General features: G+C 39.4%; 2 protein-coding genes across 5 annotated transcripts in view; one reads left to right on the top strand and one right to left on the bottom strand.

Annotated features, from left to right (window-relative positions):
* Positions 1–611: 611 nt before the first annotated feature.
* On the bottom strand, positions 612–11,613 carry DEPDC4 (DEP domain containing 4). The gene is made up of 9 exons (XM_037515182.2): positions 11,307–11,613; positions 10,351–10,493; positions 8,323–8,509; positions 6,895–7,121; positions 6,132–6,274; positions 5,917–6,042; positions 3,502–3,580; positions 2,961–3,239; positions 612–827 (listed from the first exon to the last, which is right to left on the bottom strand). Exons 1-8 carry the CDS (start codon positions 11,561–11,563, stop codon positions 3,064–3,066), a joined length of 1,338 nt encoding a protein of 445 aa, XP_037371079.2. The 5' UTR covers positions 11,564–11,613; the 3' UTR covers positions 612–827; positions 2,961–3,063.
* A 2,493-nt stretch (positions 11,614–14,106) lies between these two features.
* The window catches only part of SCYL2 (SCY1 like pseudokinase 2), a 48,292-nt gene continuing 46,512 nt past the window's right edge, over positions 14,107–15,886 (top strand). Inside the window, exon 1 of one of the 4 annotated variants that reach the window (XM_037513799.2) lies at positions 14,107–14,253. The gene's annotated coding sequence lies outside the window, so the exon portion shown is untranslated. Of the gene's footprint in view, positions 14,254–14,541; positions 14,775–15,591; positions 15,613–15,886 lie in introns of those variants that run through there. The other 3 variants (XM_037513801.2, XM_037513800.2, XM_054696107.1) reach the window with 3 other exon arrangements.

The raw sequence follows: 15,886 nt of genomic DNA, 5'->3' as shown, positions 1-15,886 counted from the left end.
ATAAAAATAAAATTTATTATAAAAAAAAAAAAACTGAATGGCGATATCCTGGGGAATTCTTTTTAAGCATAATAACTGTAATTTATGGAGCTGTCACTAGGTGGAGTGGTATGCTAAATTAGGAATTTTTTTTCAGGACTTAACCTCTCAGCACCTTCAAAAACCATTCAGTAAAAGTCAATCTTCTCTGTAAACAAAGTATTGTATATGTATTGCTCAAAATAAGCTCCAGTAGGGAATGTTCCTAAATAAGCTATAGGGATGTCATTTAATTTAATATTAAAACATTTAATGGCTGCTGAACAACTCTAGTTTTTAGTAATTCCACTATTTCTAAGTTATATTTCACCTTATTTTAAGGTGGTCTGTTGCTAATATTTTCCCTTTTGAGCCCAAATGGATCAAAGCCAACCTTTCAGGTCTTATACTGAGAGTATATGAATTTCTTCTCAATTGTAAAAATAAGCACAGAGACTAGGGCAAATACATCTTCTAGTGTTGTAGAATTGATTTGTTTTAAATAGGCAGGAGCTTAGAATTCATTTAGCTTAATGTGCTTGCTTTTAAAAAAAGTTTTTTTAAAGATTTATTTCTATTTATGCATACCAGAACAGAGTTGCAGGCCAGAGGTACAGGCGGTGAGTGGATTCACCAGAGACAGAGCGGGAAGCAACACAGGCAGATCTACTGAAATACACTGCTGAGGGGAGCAGCGGGCAAAGACAGGAGAGGTCAGCTGCACCTTGTGGTTTAGCTCCTTGGCCAGGGATCAAACTTTTGCAGCAGTGGCTGGCGATAATAGCTTGATAGTGCTGAGACTTTAACCCCTGTGCCACAAAGTAAAAGTAAAAGCAAAATTTAGGGGGGTGAATATATATATATATATATATATATATATATATATATAAAATCAAAGTTTTGGGTCTCTCCCTAGAAGAATGCCATAAGCACACATACACAAAAAACTGCACACAATTTCAGAAAATGCACTGTACTTTTGGTCCTCTGAAACTATATCATAGACTTAGTTGAGAACTTTTATCTCTATGCATTCAAACTCAAGACAACTGAGACAAATGATACACTTTTGAACAGAAAGAAAACTGATGACGTTAGTTCTGCTAGCAGGAATAAAAGTCTCAATGATTCTTAGACAAACATTTTATTAGATAATCAAAGTGAGGATTCAAACCCAAAAAGCAATTCAATACATTTTACTCTGTGAGAGCTGTTCCAAGTATCATAAATTTGACTTAAGGTATTTGATAGGAACAATGAGTCATTGACATTAAAGACTTTTTAAAAATATGTCTATTCAAAAGGGCAGGTTTATTATAAAAAAGAAAGTTATGGATGTTTGCAAGACAGATGTGGGGCAAAAGAGCTACCCCTGAAAGGGACAGCGTTGTTAAAAAGGCCTCCATGGTCACAGATGGCCAGTCTTGGGAAGAGAGATGCCTCTGCTGCTTTGCAAAGGGAGGAGGTTGTTGAAGACAAACACTCGCATAGTCACAGGCAGGCAGGGCAGCTGCTGCCACAGCATAATCATTCTTTACAGGTTTCTGGTTCTAAGTTGTTTTGACCTAAAGATACATTGACGCTGTCTACGTGTACAGGAAGTCAATGCTGGGATTTAATCTCTTCCTCTCTAAAGAAGGTATGGTTGAGATGGAAAGGCTCAGTGCCCACTGTTAAAATACTCTTTAGTTAGCTCCTTGGTCACTAGATGTTGAAAAGGCTGGCTTACTCATAGGCAGCAGATTTTGAGTAACTGTTTCACAGACTTTAAGTCCATGTTCTCTTTGCTAGAGCAGGGTAGGGTGATTCCGAGAACATTTTACAGTATGTTTACAGTCTAATTTTTTTTTTGTTCAAGTACTTATGCTCTGAGTTTCTTGTTCCCTGTGATGAAGATCACAAGAGAATGGTTTTCAGTTGCTGCCAAAAGGGATTGACTCTAACCTATGCCATATTAATAAGAGACTATCACATAGTGAACTAACCACCTTAAAAAACAGAGAAAAGGAAAGAAAAAAAATCATAAAATACTACATGGACTAAAGAATTAAGAGAGAAAGCAAAATCATACTTTAGATATTTATGAATTTAAAATTTGTGGCTTTTAAAATCTTTTATTTTGTGTTAACCTACATGATTCATAGTCTTTAAGTCCCAGTAACCCAAGGGGTTAACTTAAAAATAATACACACTTGACCCTTGAGCAACAGAAGTTTGAACTGTGTGGGTGCACTTATACATACTTTATTTCCCCAATAAATATTCACTGCAATCATTGGTTTTTTTATTACCAATACTTGAAATAAAATAAATATGCATTTTTCATCTTTTTTATTTTTGATGTCTAGTATTAGTGATGTTTAATATCTATGTAGTGTTTTGTACATGTAAGACAATATTGATGTTGATACCGACAGAGGGACAATCACCTTGTAAAGAGAAGATGTAAACTTACGGTATCAATAAATATAGCACATAATTGTAAATGTATTTTCCCTTCCTTACGATTTTCTTAGCAACATTTTCTTTTCTCTAGCATCCTTTAAGATTAGTGTATATAATACGCATAATATAAAAAAAGTGCTATTGACTTTATGTTATTTATGAGGCTTCCAGTCAATAGCAAGCAATTAAAAGTTTTGGGAGAATCAGAAGTTATATGTGGACTCTTTTGCATGGGGGGTCAGCACCTTTAACCTCTGTGCTATTCAAGAGTCAACTATATATTAAAGTGTATGCATGTTTTCTTTAGAGAACTCATTATGAAATATTTTCTGTGGGAAAAAGAATCTTAAGGAAATGATCAGATCCCTAACATAGCAGCACCCAGTAATTGTAGCAGTACAATAATTTAAGTGAATTCAGCAAACATGAAGAATAACTTGAATTCCCTTTTAAAATTAAAAACATCTTTAACATATTTTAAGCATGATTATACTTACAATACTCAGAGGCTAGTCTGTCCCTGAAGTGTAAGTACTAGTTTGAGGAAGCTACCAGAGAGCTGCTCATCTTTACAAATTGTAGTTTCTTGTAGCAGAAATGTTAATGCAAAGATTGTGGATGGTGTTTTTGAAATTCCTTAATTAATTTCTTTTTTTGTTTCAGAGAGATGGTGGGATTACTATTAATTTCAAGAACCAACTGGTGAAGATAATGAATTTTCTCTTCCTTTTGTTTTTCGAATTCCTTATATGTCAAACGTTGGCAAAATGTGAACCCTTTAGAAGAAAAATACAATTGGATAAACAAATTTAAAAAATGACTAAAATGTACTTATCCAAACTGGCCTTATGCTGGACTTATATTTTTTCAAAATGTGGTAGATAACTACTACTTACACTCATGTTTTCATTGCAGAGTAAGAATACTGTAACCTCTTTTATGACATTAGATATTTATTACAGGCCTAACCTTGGCTCCTTCCCAACTTGGCTATAAAAGTCACTTAATGATAAAGTAGGAACAAATCTGAATTGATACCTGATATGGCATCTGGATCTTCTCCATGTAGAATCATCTTAAGTTTCTTACTAACCAGATCCAATAAAATAACTGGCGTCTAAATAAAAACAGATATTTTCAAATATTTAATACAATTTCTAGCCAGGACTCCAACATAGAGAAGGAAAAAAAAAACCAAACACCTCAATATTTATGACCCATGAGTAGGGATGAGGAATGCACGTGTTGGTGGGGAGGAGGGGGGGAAATGGCAGAAGTCCTTTTGAATTATAAAGGGTATGAAAACTTTTAATGTTTTTTAGTTTTGTTTTTTTTTAAGATTTTATTTATTTCTTTATACAAGCACTGGGTAGCGCGGGAGGGTGAGAGAATTCACCAGAGCAAGAGGGGGAACAGAACAGGCAGACTGACGAAATACACTGCTGAGGGGAGCAGTGGACACAGCAGGAGAGGTCCACGAGCCCTGTGGGACCCTTGCTCGGCGGCCGGGGATCGAACCAGCGCTGCAGAGGCTGTGGGCAGCTTTGAGCCCAGCGCTCAACCGCTGCACCACCAAGGGAGGCCCAATGATTTTTAGTTTTTAAAATTCTATTTTTCTACTTGAATGTATGTACATAACCAAAAAACATTCCAGACTAACAGCAGACTGGATGGGTACAGTCCTGTAATCTGAAACTAGGTTAACTAAACATTTTTGAGATGTCCTTTTAAAATAATAAATTTATGTTTCCCTAATAGCACTAGTAAATAATAAATATCTTATATTATAATTATATAATCCATATGTAAATAATAGCTCTACTTTAAATAATAGTAGTTCATATATATTAAAATCTCCCTTTCTTAAAATAGGTAAATAGTCTTTTTCCAAATTTGGTTAAACTAAAGGTAATCCCAGGCTACAACACATTATCTGCTGGACATAACCTCTCAGCTGATAGTGTGACAAGGGTACTCCCTGGATGTACCAACCCTGAAGTTCATATCCAGACAGGGCTTCATCCTGGAACCTAGACTACCTTTCCATTAGTTTCTACTTTTTCTGCCAATTTGTAGTTATGAAGCTGTCCCTATTCATCACTTTATGATTCAGTAAAAATTGAGTGAGTGTTATGTTCCTGGCTTTGTTCTAGGTGATGAATAAGCAAATCAAGTTTCTGAACTCATAGAACTTACATTCTCAGGAGACAAAGTTAATGTTAAAAAAAAACAAAAACAGCAAATATATAATATAATTTCAAATAGTGGTAAATGCCATCAATAAAACATAAAACAGGGTAAGGGGCTAGAGTGAAGCTGGGCAAATATCTCAGATGGTTCAGGAAGGTTTCTGTGTTTCTTAGAGGATGACATTTTGAGTAGAGAACTGAACAGATGTGAAGGAGGCATAATATTTGGGAGAAAATGTTCCAGACCAACAGTAGACTGGATAGGTAAAGCCCTGTATCCGGAAAAAGCTTGGCATATTCTAAAGCCTTATCATACCCATGCCCCCTTCTCCACCTCCATAAATATTCATGCCATAATCTCAAGAAAACAGTCACCAGAGCCCTTTCTCCATGTTTCCTAAATCCTACCACCTCATTTCCTCCACTCATGCCAAGTTCTTTTCTCCTTTTGTGGCCCACTACATCAGTTCAGCCACTCTGTTTCTTTATGCTGCCAGTTCTAATGTAGATAGAAAAACAAAAGCGTCCTTTCCAACATTTGGGCCATACATAGGAAAGAGGTAAATTCTTTCACATAGAGGCAGGTTGAGAAAGAATGACATTCCTTCAATGACTTACACCTCTCTAATCGCATCTCATGCTACTTTCCCCTCTGATTACCTGTTCTTTGCATCCAGGCACACAACACCCCCAGGGCTTCTGCTCTCTGCCCAAGGCCACTTGATCTCCACCCTCACAGACATTTGGTCAACTTTGTCCCCTCTTCCAGTCTTTGCTCAAATCTCACTTTCCTTGTGAGACCAACCTTGTCAGCCTATTTATATGGTAAGTAATTGCTCACCCCCACCCTAAACCTGCCTAAATCCCCTTAACCTGCCCTTTTGATTTCTTCAGTTGCATTTATTGCCTTCCACCAAACTAAGTGATTTGATGATTTACTGTGTGAGGTGTTCTAAAATTATCTATTGTCCCCCACTTGGATATAAGCTCCTTAAGGGCCTAAATCTTCGTGTTCTGTTTGCTGATGTTTTCTAAACACATAGAACAGTGCTTGGCATATAATAGTGCACCAGGGACAGGCTGACAAAATTAATTGATACACTTGTAAATACTGACACTGTTTAAAGTCTTCTTCCTTCCCTTTAGTGTGCCTCAAACTTTGCACATTATACTCAGTAAATTATTTATTGAGTGAATGATTTGCCTTTTTGTTCGACATGAATATCTTAGTAATAAATGTGTCCAGGCAAAATGCCAGAGATACCTTGAAGAGCTCAGTGTGAAACTCCAGTAGAAACCAGACTAGTTGTTCCGCCTGTACTTTTAATAATGATTTGGTTTGCAAAACTGCTTTGGCAAGAGTTTTCAGGACCACAGTTTTGTTATCACACTGTAAACAGAAAGATAATATTACCTTAAATGGTTTTTAAAAGAAAAATAGCAGAAAATTGTAGACCTGTTATTGTAATGTTTTTTCACCTGCTTTTGTAACTTGTAGGCACTAGGTTCTGATGCAATAGCCATAAAAGTAAGTAGCCGTCGTAATTCTTCTCTAATATTGGGCAGCAACAATCTCAGATATAGTTGTGTTGCCTCAAGTGCTTTTGCTCTTTTCTCATTTTCTATTACATGCAAAACAAAGAAGAGAAAATATGGGGGGGAATGAAGAACACTATACTTTAAAATGGAGAATATGATCAATTAAAATGCTATATATTTGGTTTGAGGATTCTTTTTACTCTTAAACACCTTTATTATAAAATACTTCAAATACACAGGAAATTATATTATACTATAAACCTGTGTAATTACATCCAGCACAAACAGTGTTTAACATGAAATTATATGGCCATGGCCACCTACAAAGCTAAAAAAGTGACATGTTATTATGTCAGTCAATTTTCATTTTGCTAAAGTCACCAAATGAATACATCAAAAATTATTATTTCCTGATATCTCACTTCCCTAATTCTGTATTAAATCAAATGGTTTCTTAAAATATCCCTGTGGCATAATGTACCTTAGAACTAGTGGCCTATGCATTAGTTATATATAATGGTAAGAGTTACATAGTTGGCAATATTCATAAAGGAAAAAAAAAAAGCAAGCTACAAGAGAGTACCTTGACACACAGAAGAAAAACATTAAAATTTGTAGTAATTGTATAACACATAAAATTTTCTACTTTATATCTTTAAAATGCTTTTTATATAAAAGTGAAAGTTTAAATATTTTCTCTTACCTAGAAGTTCAATAATTCCTGACTGAATATCAAAATACTCATCAGTTAATAGGCAATCTCTCTCTTGATTGTAATATTTTACTATGACATCAAAGAATATCTTCTTCTGTATATTCAATCTTGACTCTTCATTTCTGTTTTGCACTAACTGCTGACTAACTGTAACTATTAACTGGTCAGGGAAATATTCCAAGCATTCAATTGCTGCATTAAGCCAGTTGTCAATCCTGGAAGAAAAAAAAAAAACAAATCAATGGTTAACATTTCCATTTCACTACCTACACATTGCTTGATAAAACATAGTAAGCTTCCATGTGAGGGTTTTGGTTATTTCTTTCAGTCTGATTAAAATCTTTGCTCAAATAGTTTATTTAGATAGGGTTCCTGAGTGATGCATTCTACAAATTCTTGACGACTTCAAGTGTCTTTCTTTCCTCTTATTTCCCCTCTGACAGGTGAATGGTATATCCTGCCTAACATGTGGGATTTACTGCCTTCTACATCCTAGAAGTCACAGATAAATGATTAATTAGAGGTGGATTGCTTTCCTTGTTACGGGTAACCTCTTTCTTCCTGAAAGCTTATAAAGGCAGACTAGTTGCTACTTCCTGCAGAGGCATATAAAAAAAATGCTGTTTCTATTCTGGTATCACTATAATCTCCCTTATTCAAGGGCTGAGGAAGTCTCAATCCTTTGGACTGTTCTTGGCCTACTGAATTAGAAAAACCTGTCATGTGCAAACAAGACCACGATTACTATCTCGTGGGTCCACAGACCTCGGATCACCAAGCTCTTTCCAAGATCTGAAGCTTGGAGTTTAATGTTCTTCCCCGTTTGGTGCATGTGGAAGAAAATCAGTTTTCTCTGCTGGAATTCCAACAGTACCCAAAATCTTGTAACTACAATTAGCAGCTGGTTTATTCATGAGTGACAAATATCTTGGAATTGGGAATTAAAGATAGGGGAATTCATTCGGTTTATAGGGTTCCCTGAACCTCTTCTCTATAAGTGAGGCTGATATTATGGTAGGGCTTATCTTACTAGATTGCAATTTTTTTTTGTTTCATAAATGCATCCCCTACTAGACTGTGGATTGTTTTTAGGGCAGGGATAAACTGGCAGAAACTGTGTGATATTTATATTAGGGTCATAACACAAAAATGATAGGACTTTGGAAAACATTCAGAACTAGTGTAGAGAGGTAACTACCAAGTCATGACAAAAATCATAGGAAAGAAACCACCTTGCTTTTCAATGATTTTGCAGGTGAGACTATTAAACCAAATGGAATTCATGGTGATTAGTTTATAAAACAAAGTGTCAGTTTATACATATGGATATGTTCTCACATCTTTTAATACCAAAGACAAAATACATGACAGAGCTTTTTACCCATAAATTATTAGACCATAAAAATGCTCACTTACTCAAGAATACATAAGTTTGGAATAACATCTCTGTCTAGACAAGTGTTTGATATAATGAGATCTTCCTCTTTACTTAAATGAAAATTTTGTGTTTTAACTGGAGGCTCCAAAATATTTTCCAAGAATGGAAGGTCAATCAGTTGAAAAATACGTAACAATGTTTGTTGCTTCCAAACATCTTCCACAGCTTAGAAAGAAAAATAATGTAATTACTAGATTGATAAGTAACATACACAAATACAACCAATATCCAAATAATACAAAAGAAAAGCTACTTTAATTGTAACATAATTAATTTAATGAATGATAGGGTAATTGAAACTCACTAAATTACAATTTTTCTTTTCAAGAATGACCTTTAGGGCCTCCCCTGAGGGCGCATGCGGTTGAGCACAGTGCTGTGAAGCTGTCTGCAGCCTCTGCAGCACCTGTTAGATCCCAGCCAGCTGGCGGGGGAGGGTCTGACATGGCGCTGCAGACCTCTCCTGTCACGCCCACTGCTCCCCTCAGCAATATATTTCATCAGTCTGCCTGTTCTGTTCCCCGCTCTGTCTCTGGTGAATCCTCTTACCCTCCCGCACATCTGGTCTGTACCCTGGTTCTTGTATAAATAAATAAATCTTTAAAAAAAAAAAAAGAATGACCTTTAAATAGACATCAGGGTCATGAGTCATTGATCTCATTTTCTGATTATTTTGATTATAAAATGATATTATCCATCTTATAAGGTCAACAAATGTACAAAGCAACTAGTTATGCTTATAAATTATTTTGCACATCTAAAAGAATATGAGATTACAAATTATCATTTTAGGGCCTCCCCGGTGGCGCAGCAGTTGAGCGCTGGGTTGCGAGGCTGCCCGCAGACTCTGCAGCGCTGGTTCGATCCCCGGCTGCTCCCCGGCCACTGGAGGAGGGTCCCGCATGGCGCACAGACCTCTCCTGCTGCCCACTGCTCCCCTCAGCAGTGTACTTCGGTCCTTCTGCCTGCTCTGCTCCCCGCTCTGGCTCTGGTGAATTCTCTCACCCTCCCGCGCTTCTGACTGTACCCAGTGCTTGTATAAATAAATAAATAAATAAATCTTAAATATATATATATATATATAAAATTTTAAAAAATTAAAAAAATTATCATTTTATTCAAAGTGACACATAATTATATTTTATGGTTTTTAAATTAAAATACAGGACTAGTCTAATCTTAACTAGGTTTCTGGTCATTCCTGTCAAGAGTTAAATTCCACATTACCCTCATCATCAGATCAAAATTTATGTTTTGTTTTTCCTTTAAATGAAACAATGAAACAAAATCATAAATGCAACAGTTATATAAAGCTCTCACTGAGTTCCCAGGCCAGGGTCCTATGTATAAACTTGACCCATAGTCATGATTTGTTTGTTTACCAAGTGTTTTTGAATCCTCAGGGTTCTCTGCTAGTCCCTCTTTTCACTCTACACCCTTTCTTTGGTCACCTTCAAGTTTCCTTATCACACATAAATCATGCTTGTCTTGCTTTTGTTATAGTTTGAGCAAATACAGTATAAGGGTGTCAGCCTTAATGAATAGTTTATGTATCTTTCCTAATTGCCCCAGTATGGGGTACTTCTTTTCACCCTAATGGCATTATAGGGAGAAAAAGCACAAGTAGATGATTAACAGGTGAAGCATGAAAGATTTTTAGGGCAGTGAAATTATTCTGTGGGAGGCTAAAATGGTGGATACATGTCATTGTAACATTTGGCACAACTCCCCCCACCACCACCACCTGTGAATCCTAAAGTAAACTATGGGCTTTGGGTGATCATGAACTGTCAGTGCAGGTTCATAGACTGTAACAAATGTATCCCCCTGCTGTAGGGTTTTAATAGTGGCTGTAAAAGCATGAGTTCAGAAGGTCCATTTGGAACACTCAGTATTTTCTGCTCAATTTCTCTGTGAACTTAAAATTGTCCTAAATAATAGTCTATTTTCAAAAAAGCCAATTCTTCCTATAAATTTCTGAAAAATATAGCAAAAATTTAAATTACCTTCTTTGGAAAGTGAAAGAACAGGTTTGTCAACTATGGTATTTGGAGGAAGAGCCAAATTCCCACTCCCATGAATAAATTCTTCAGTTCTTTCCTCAGCAACCTCTTGTACAATAGGATTTGAAATCATTTCATCTTTTGGTCTGTTAAGAAAGAATATGTAAATTTTTCCATTATATACATATGACCAAAATTTCAAATCTACATCTAATTGACTTATTACAACTTATTTTGGGGCCTCCCCGGTGGTGCAGCTGTTGAGCGCTGGGCTGCAAAGCTGCCCTCAGCCTCTGCAGCACAGGTTCGATCCCTGGCCGCCAGTGAGGGTCCCACATGGCCCGCAGACCTCTCCTGCAGTGCCCACTGCTCCCCTCAGCAGTGTACTTCGTCAGTCTGCCTGTTCTGCTCCCCACTCTGGCTCTAGTGAATTCTCTCACCCTCCCGCGCTTCTGACTGTACCCAGTGCTTACATAAATAAATAAATCTTAAAAAAAAAACAAAAAACTTATTTATACATTTCCTATTTCCAAAAAGGATTTCAGGCATCTGAAATAGATAACATAAACAAAAGGTTAATAGATAACATAAACAAAAGAAGACAAACCAGGATTATAAATATGTAAAGAAAAAGAATATATACTATTTCTAAACTTAACATTGAAGCTTATAGTTTTTGCTACAATGGAGTAGGTCATTTTCAAAACTAGGAAGCATATAATTTATCAGAGGAAATAAAACTTTTTTCCTGGTATAAATTCAGAAAAATTTACATGATAATGTCCTCTACACAGTGTTAGAACAAATGCAAAAGTAGATTAATTTTTGCCTGGTTATTTCTTTTATTGACTTCTGGGGAAAAATAACAACACAGAATGTGTAACATTCCAGTTTAGCTCAGTGATGACTATTCTGCCAGGCTCTAATACAATAAATTATGCATCTTGGTTAACACTAACCTTAAAGTTTCCTTTGCTTTTAGTTCCTTATTAAGCCTGTTCTCAGCATCCTTTTTTTTTTTGCAAAAACTATGAGATGATTTATTGCCTAGAAACCTGTAGAGACAATTACTTGAATCTTCAAATTCCAATTTCTTTTCATTTTTGAATAGCTTCATTCCTACTGGTTCAAATACTTTATTGTTCATTAGAAACTGGCAAAGACGTACTCCTTTAAGACGAGAGATGTCATTGCTACTTAGGCACATACTTTGCATAAGATGACTTAATACTACATCAACAGCATCAGAACCAGTAAAACAGTCTTTGTATGTTCGTAAATGATGCCGCCTTCTTTTGATTTCTACTTGAGTTTGAAGGGAATGAATAATACTGTCCCATAGCTGAGTAGCTTGAAAAGGACCAGAACATCCTGAAAAAGAAAATTAAACATATGTTTCTACAATTTTAGAGTACATGAAAATATATATTTTTCAATTTTGATAACCTTATACTTTTTATGGCACGTCTGTTGCTAATGTCTTTAAGTTTCTTCACTTCCCATCTTACACAAATCTTATAATATATTTACTTAAATTATACCATGTTTGTCTAGGAACTTGCTTTACCTGAAATATATTTTTATGTGAATTTACGAATCATTAACATTAGATAAACTAGTAGCTATACTTATTCTTAAATATGTCCCAGAACATATTTAAAAGGAATGTACCAAACGTATATTCAAGTTTTGATATTACAGAACTATGGCTTCACCAGGATCTTTGATTTTTCTTTCCTCTTTTTGTGTATCTGACCAATGGCAAGCTTTTCATGAGAGAGATTTAGGACAGGAAGTTGAATGAAATCACTGTCAGCCATTCTTGCTGAAAAAAAGTTTGTGATGAATGAAAACCTGAAAATAATGCCCATCACCTGGGAAAGAGCTAAATAAATTATGCCACTGGCTTACTACAGAATATTGTGTAGCCTTTAGGAAGAATGAGGTTCACAGCATGAAAGCATTTCATTAAGTAGGAAAAACAAAATAATTTAAAAACAAAAAACCAGCAAGCTGAGCAGAACTATTTGTATCATCTTATGTAAAATGAATTTCCAACTTACATATAATATATGTAAACCAACAGAATGAAGGTCTGGAAGATAAACTTCAAACTATTAGCCTTTGGGAAGTAGGGTTGGAATGGTGGTTGAAGCAGGATGTTTGCTTTTTTATTTTATATACTTTTAAATTTTGATAATGTGCATATATAATTTAAAAAATTAATTGGGACAGTAATTGTTTTATTGGTCTATAATTCACACAACACAAAATACAGCCTTCTAAAGTGTACAACTTAGTGTTTTTAGTACATTCACAAAAGTACATTCACTATTACCTAATTCTGTACCATTCATTATTCCAAAAAAAAAAATGAAACAACTAGCAATCACTTCTCATTTCCCTCTACCCCGTTAAAATTTTAATTAAATTAAAAATATATTTTTATTTATGCATATAACAACTGGGGTGTAGGACAGAGGTGCGTGTGTGTGTGTGTGTGTGTGTGAGAGAGAGAGAGAGAGAGAGAGAGAGAGAGAGAGAGAGAGAGAGAGAATTCACTTGAGACAGCAAGGAGGAGAAGAGGCAGATCTACTGAAATACACTGCTGAGGGGAGCTGCAGAAAAGACAGGCGAGGTCTGCTGAGCCCCATGTGGTCAGGACCCTGGCCAGGGATAGAACTCAAGTCGCAGTGTCAGACTTGGTAGCGCTGAGATTTAACCCCTGCGCCACCAGGAAGGCCCTTAATTAAAAAAAGAAAATTAAGGAAAAGAGAATGAATGGAAAAGTGTAGAACGGTGTTTCTAGCTTTGTGTTGTTGATGTTAAGAGTCCAAGAATGTAAGCTTTTCCTTTGACTATGGGTAACTGGAAACAGGATGCCCAATTTGACATAATAGTCTAATACATATGACAAAAAGAGGGGTGGGGGTCGGAGAGAGAAAAGCAGAAAGGCGTGGTAGTTTACAGGAGGCGGGGATGGGGCGAGCAGATAGGCAGGTAGGGACCAGGGTGGGGTGAGGTGGGTGTAGAAGTCTGGGAGGCTGGGAGTGGTGCCGACCATGGTATGCTCCGTGCACCGAACAGACGAGGTTAAAGAAATAGTCCTCGAGCTCAAGGAACTCGCCACCTACACCTGCACGCCTCGTTCCTGTAAATGTTAACTCGCTGCGCTGTGCCAAACCCTCCTGGATGCGAACCCGCAGCTTCACAAGTCCCCAGGTGACTCGTGGGCAAATTAAAGCTTGAGAAGCCCTGCCTCCCCGGTCTCCAGGAGGGGAGATCCCGAAAAGGTCAGTTCGCAGCCCCCGAGTCCAGCGCCGGAGCGGGCCAAGGTGGGGGCTGCTAAAGGGGCGAACCCCCGGGCCGCAGAACCTGCTCCCCTCAGTGCACCCCCCCTTCAGGACACATCTGGTTCGGAGCTGCAGAGTTACCTGCCTTCCTCTTCCGGCAGAAGCCACCTTCAGGGCTGAGGAAGCTCGCCCCGCCGCGCCCGGGGCCAGGGAGCTCGCTCCGGCTGCCCAGGCTCCGGAACCGCTGGGTCAAAAGAACCGCCATGAGCTCGCGCGCCGGCCCCGCCCCCGGCCCGTAGCCCCGCCCCCACCTGGCTGCCGGGGCGGAGACCAGGACGCCCGGGTCCCGCCCCTTCCGGTCCACCCGGACGTGACGTCATGCCAGGGTCGGCCGGTCTTTCGGGTTTCTTCCCCCTCCCTCACTCTTCCTCCCCGGTCCCTCCCCTCCCCTCCCCCTTCCCTCCTCCCGCTCCAGCCTGTGAGGCGGCGCCGGTGGAGGCGGCTATGGAGTGAGGCGGCGCGGCCGGGAGCCGAGGCCGACCGCGAGCAGCTAGGGGGTGTGGGGGGGCGGGGGAAACGCCCCTGCAGCGCCCTCCGGGGAGCGAGGGGAGAGGTGAGTGACCGCCGCGGGCTCCGGGCGCCCCCGCGCCCCCGGCCCCCCAGCCTGAGCCCCGAGGCCGGCGAGGCGGGGATGGGGAGGGGCCCGCGCCGCGAGGAGGCCGCCGGGGCCGCCCGGGCCGGCGACTGTTGCTTAGAGACGGCCCTGCGGGCTGCCGGCCGGGCGGGGGGCGCCTGCGCGAAGCCGGCCTTGGGGGAGCCGGGCCGGGGACCGGCGGGCTCGGGGGCCGCTTCTGAGAGCCCCCCCGGGCCCCCCACCCCGAGGAGGCCCGGAGGCGGCGGGCCCGGGCTGGAGCCGTCAAGAGGAAGGAGAGCCCCCCGCTCTGGCTTGGGGCTCGGGTTTCCGTGGGGGGACCTTGGTTCCCTTTGGGGAAACTGGACGCTGCTTCGGGACGGGTGAGACAGCGCCCCGAAGTTCTGATGCGCCTCTGATAACCCGGTTCCCGGCCTGGCCCTGCTGCTCTGCGTCCTGCTCTGACAGCTGTGGTTCTGGAATGGAAGATTATTGTGTGAGAGGTGGGTGGGGCAGGTGTTTTGTTAGGACTGGAAACCCCTTCGGGGGCTCCTGCATTCTTCTTTGGACTCTCGGGTGGAGGACGGTTTGGATCGATAAAACTGCAAGAACTTCTCGGGATCAGAGTGGATGCATACTTGTGATCAGTGATAATGAGACCGATTTTGTCAGGTCTACCCCTTTATCAGTCTTCATGAGATGCCAGACTCAAGCGCCTTCAAGGCGCTAGCTATGTAGGTTGTGACTTAAAATTATAAGTTGCAGACTCGTTTTTTTGTAGACCAAGTTTAGGAATTAGCTGTCTAATGACATTTTGTTTTTAAGGATTCTATGAGTAGGAATTTTTCAAAAGAGCCTATCTCTGCGTTTTGGAAAATAGAGCTTAACAAAAATGCTCCAAAACAGACTGGTACTGTGTAACCCAGTCATGTTATGGCTTCAAAGTCAGGTGCTTGTAGCTTCCCTTTTGGACTTTGCAGCCTTTTTTTGATGTGACTTCCTGTCTTATTTTTTTTAACACAAATGTAAAAGTTTAGAAAGGAGTGTGTAAGTAAAAATTTGGAGATCATTTTAAGCTGTAGTCATAAAAGATCCTTTTGGGGGATTGTGTAAAGGCAAGAAACTTTATGGAAAGTAAGGATCTTATTCTGTTGGGACTCACTTTACCGCCGAGAAACCTCGTGAAAACCTGTTCTTTTAAGGACCATAAGCACTCAAAGTACAATAGAATATTCTGTAACAGATCAACTCTACAATTGAAAAAAAAATCATCCTCACATGTTTGAAATTCATCGTCTACCCCTATCCCCCAAGAAAAATAGGGCCTCTCGTTTACCTCAGGTGACTACTAGTCTCATTACCCATCCCTTTCTATGGGTATAGAAGTTTGACAGCTTCTTCCCTCTCATGCTTCCTGTCTTATCTGTGAATAGATAGATCCTGTTGATTTGGCCTATTGAATATTTCTTTAGTCTGTCTATTCTTAACCTTCACCACTAGTCACTCTAGTTCTAGCCATCTTCATTTCTCATCTGGACCCCTTCACTAGCCTCTTAATTGCAGTCTACCTACCTACATTTACGGTGGCCTGCTCTGTAGCTTTCCACACCTGACT

This window comes from Talpa occidentalis, unplaced genomic scaffold (assembly GCF_014898055.3).
Source record: "Talpa occidentalis isolate TD23 unplaced genomic scaffold, MPIMG_talOcc4v2.1 talOcc4.16, whole genome shotgun sequence".
Lineage (NCBI taxonomy): Eukaryota > Metazoa > Chordata > Mammalia > Eulipotyphla > Talpidae > Talpa > Talpa occidentalis.
Note: the sequence above shows the minus strand (reverse complement) of the source record. Positions and strands in the feature narration are given on the sequence as shown.

What these genes read in the sequence shown, in the direction of transcription:
- DEPDC4 (XM_037515182.2), bottom strand. Translation starts at nt 11,563, where the DNA reads ATGCAAAGTATGTGCCTAAGTAGCAATGACATCTCTCGTCTTAAAGGA. An exon ending in AAAGCAAAGGAAACTTTAAG is followed by an intron (nt 10,494 to 11,306) that starts GTTAGTGTTAAC and finishes CTTTCTTAACAG; the next exon opens with ACCAAAAGATGAAATGATTT. An exon ending in TTCACACTGAGCTCTTCAAG is followed by an intron (nt 3,581 to 5,916) that starts GTATCTCTGGCA and finishes GTTTTTATTTAG; the next exon opens with ACGCCAGTTATTTTATTGGA.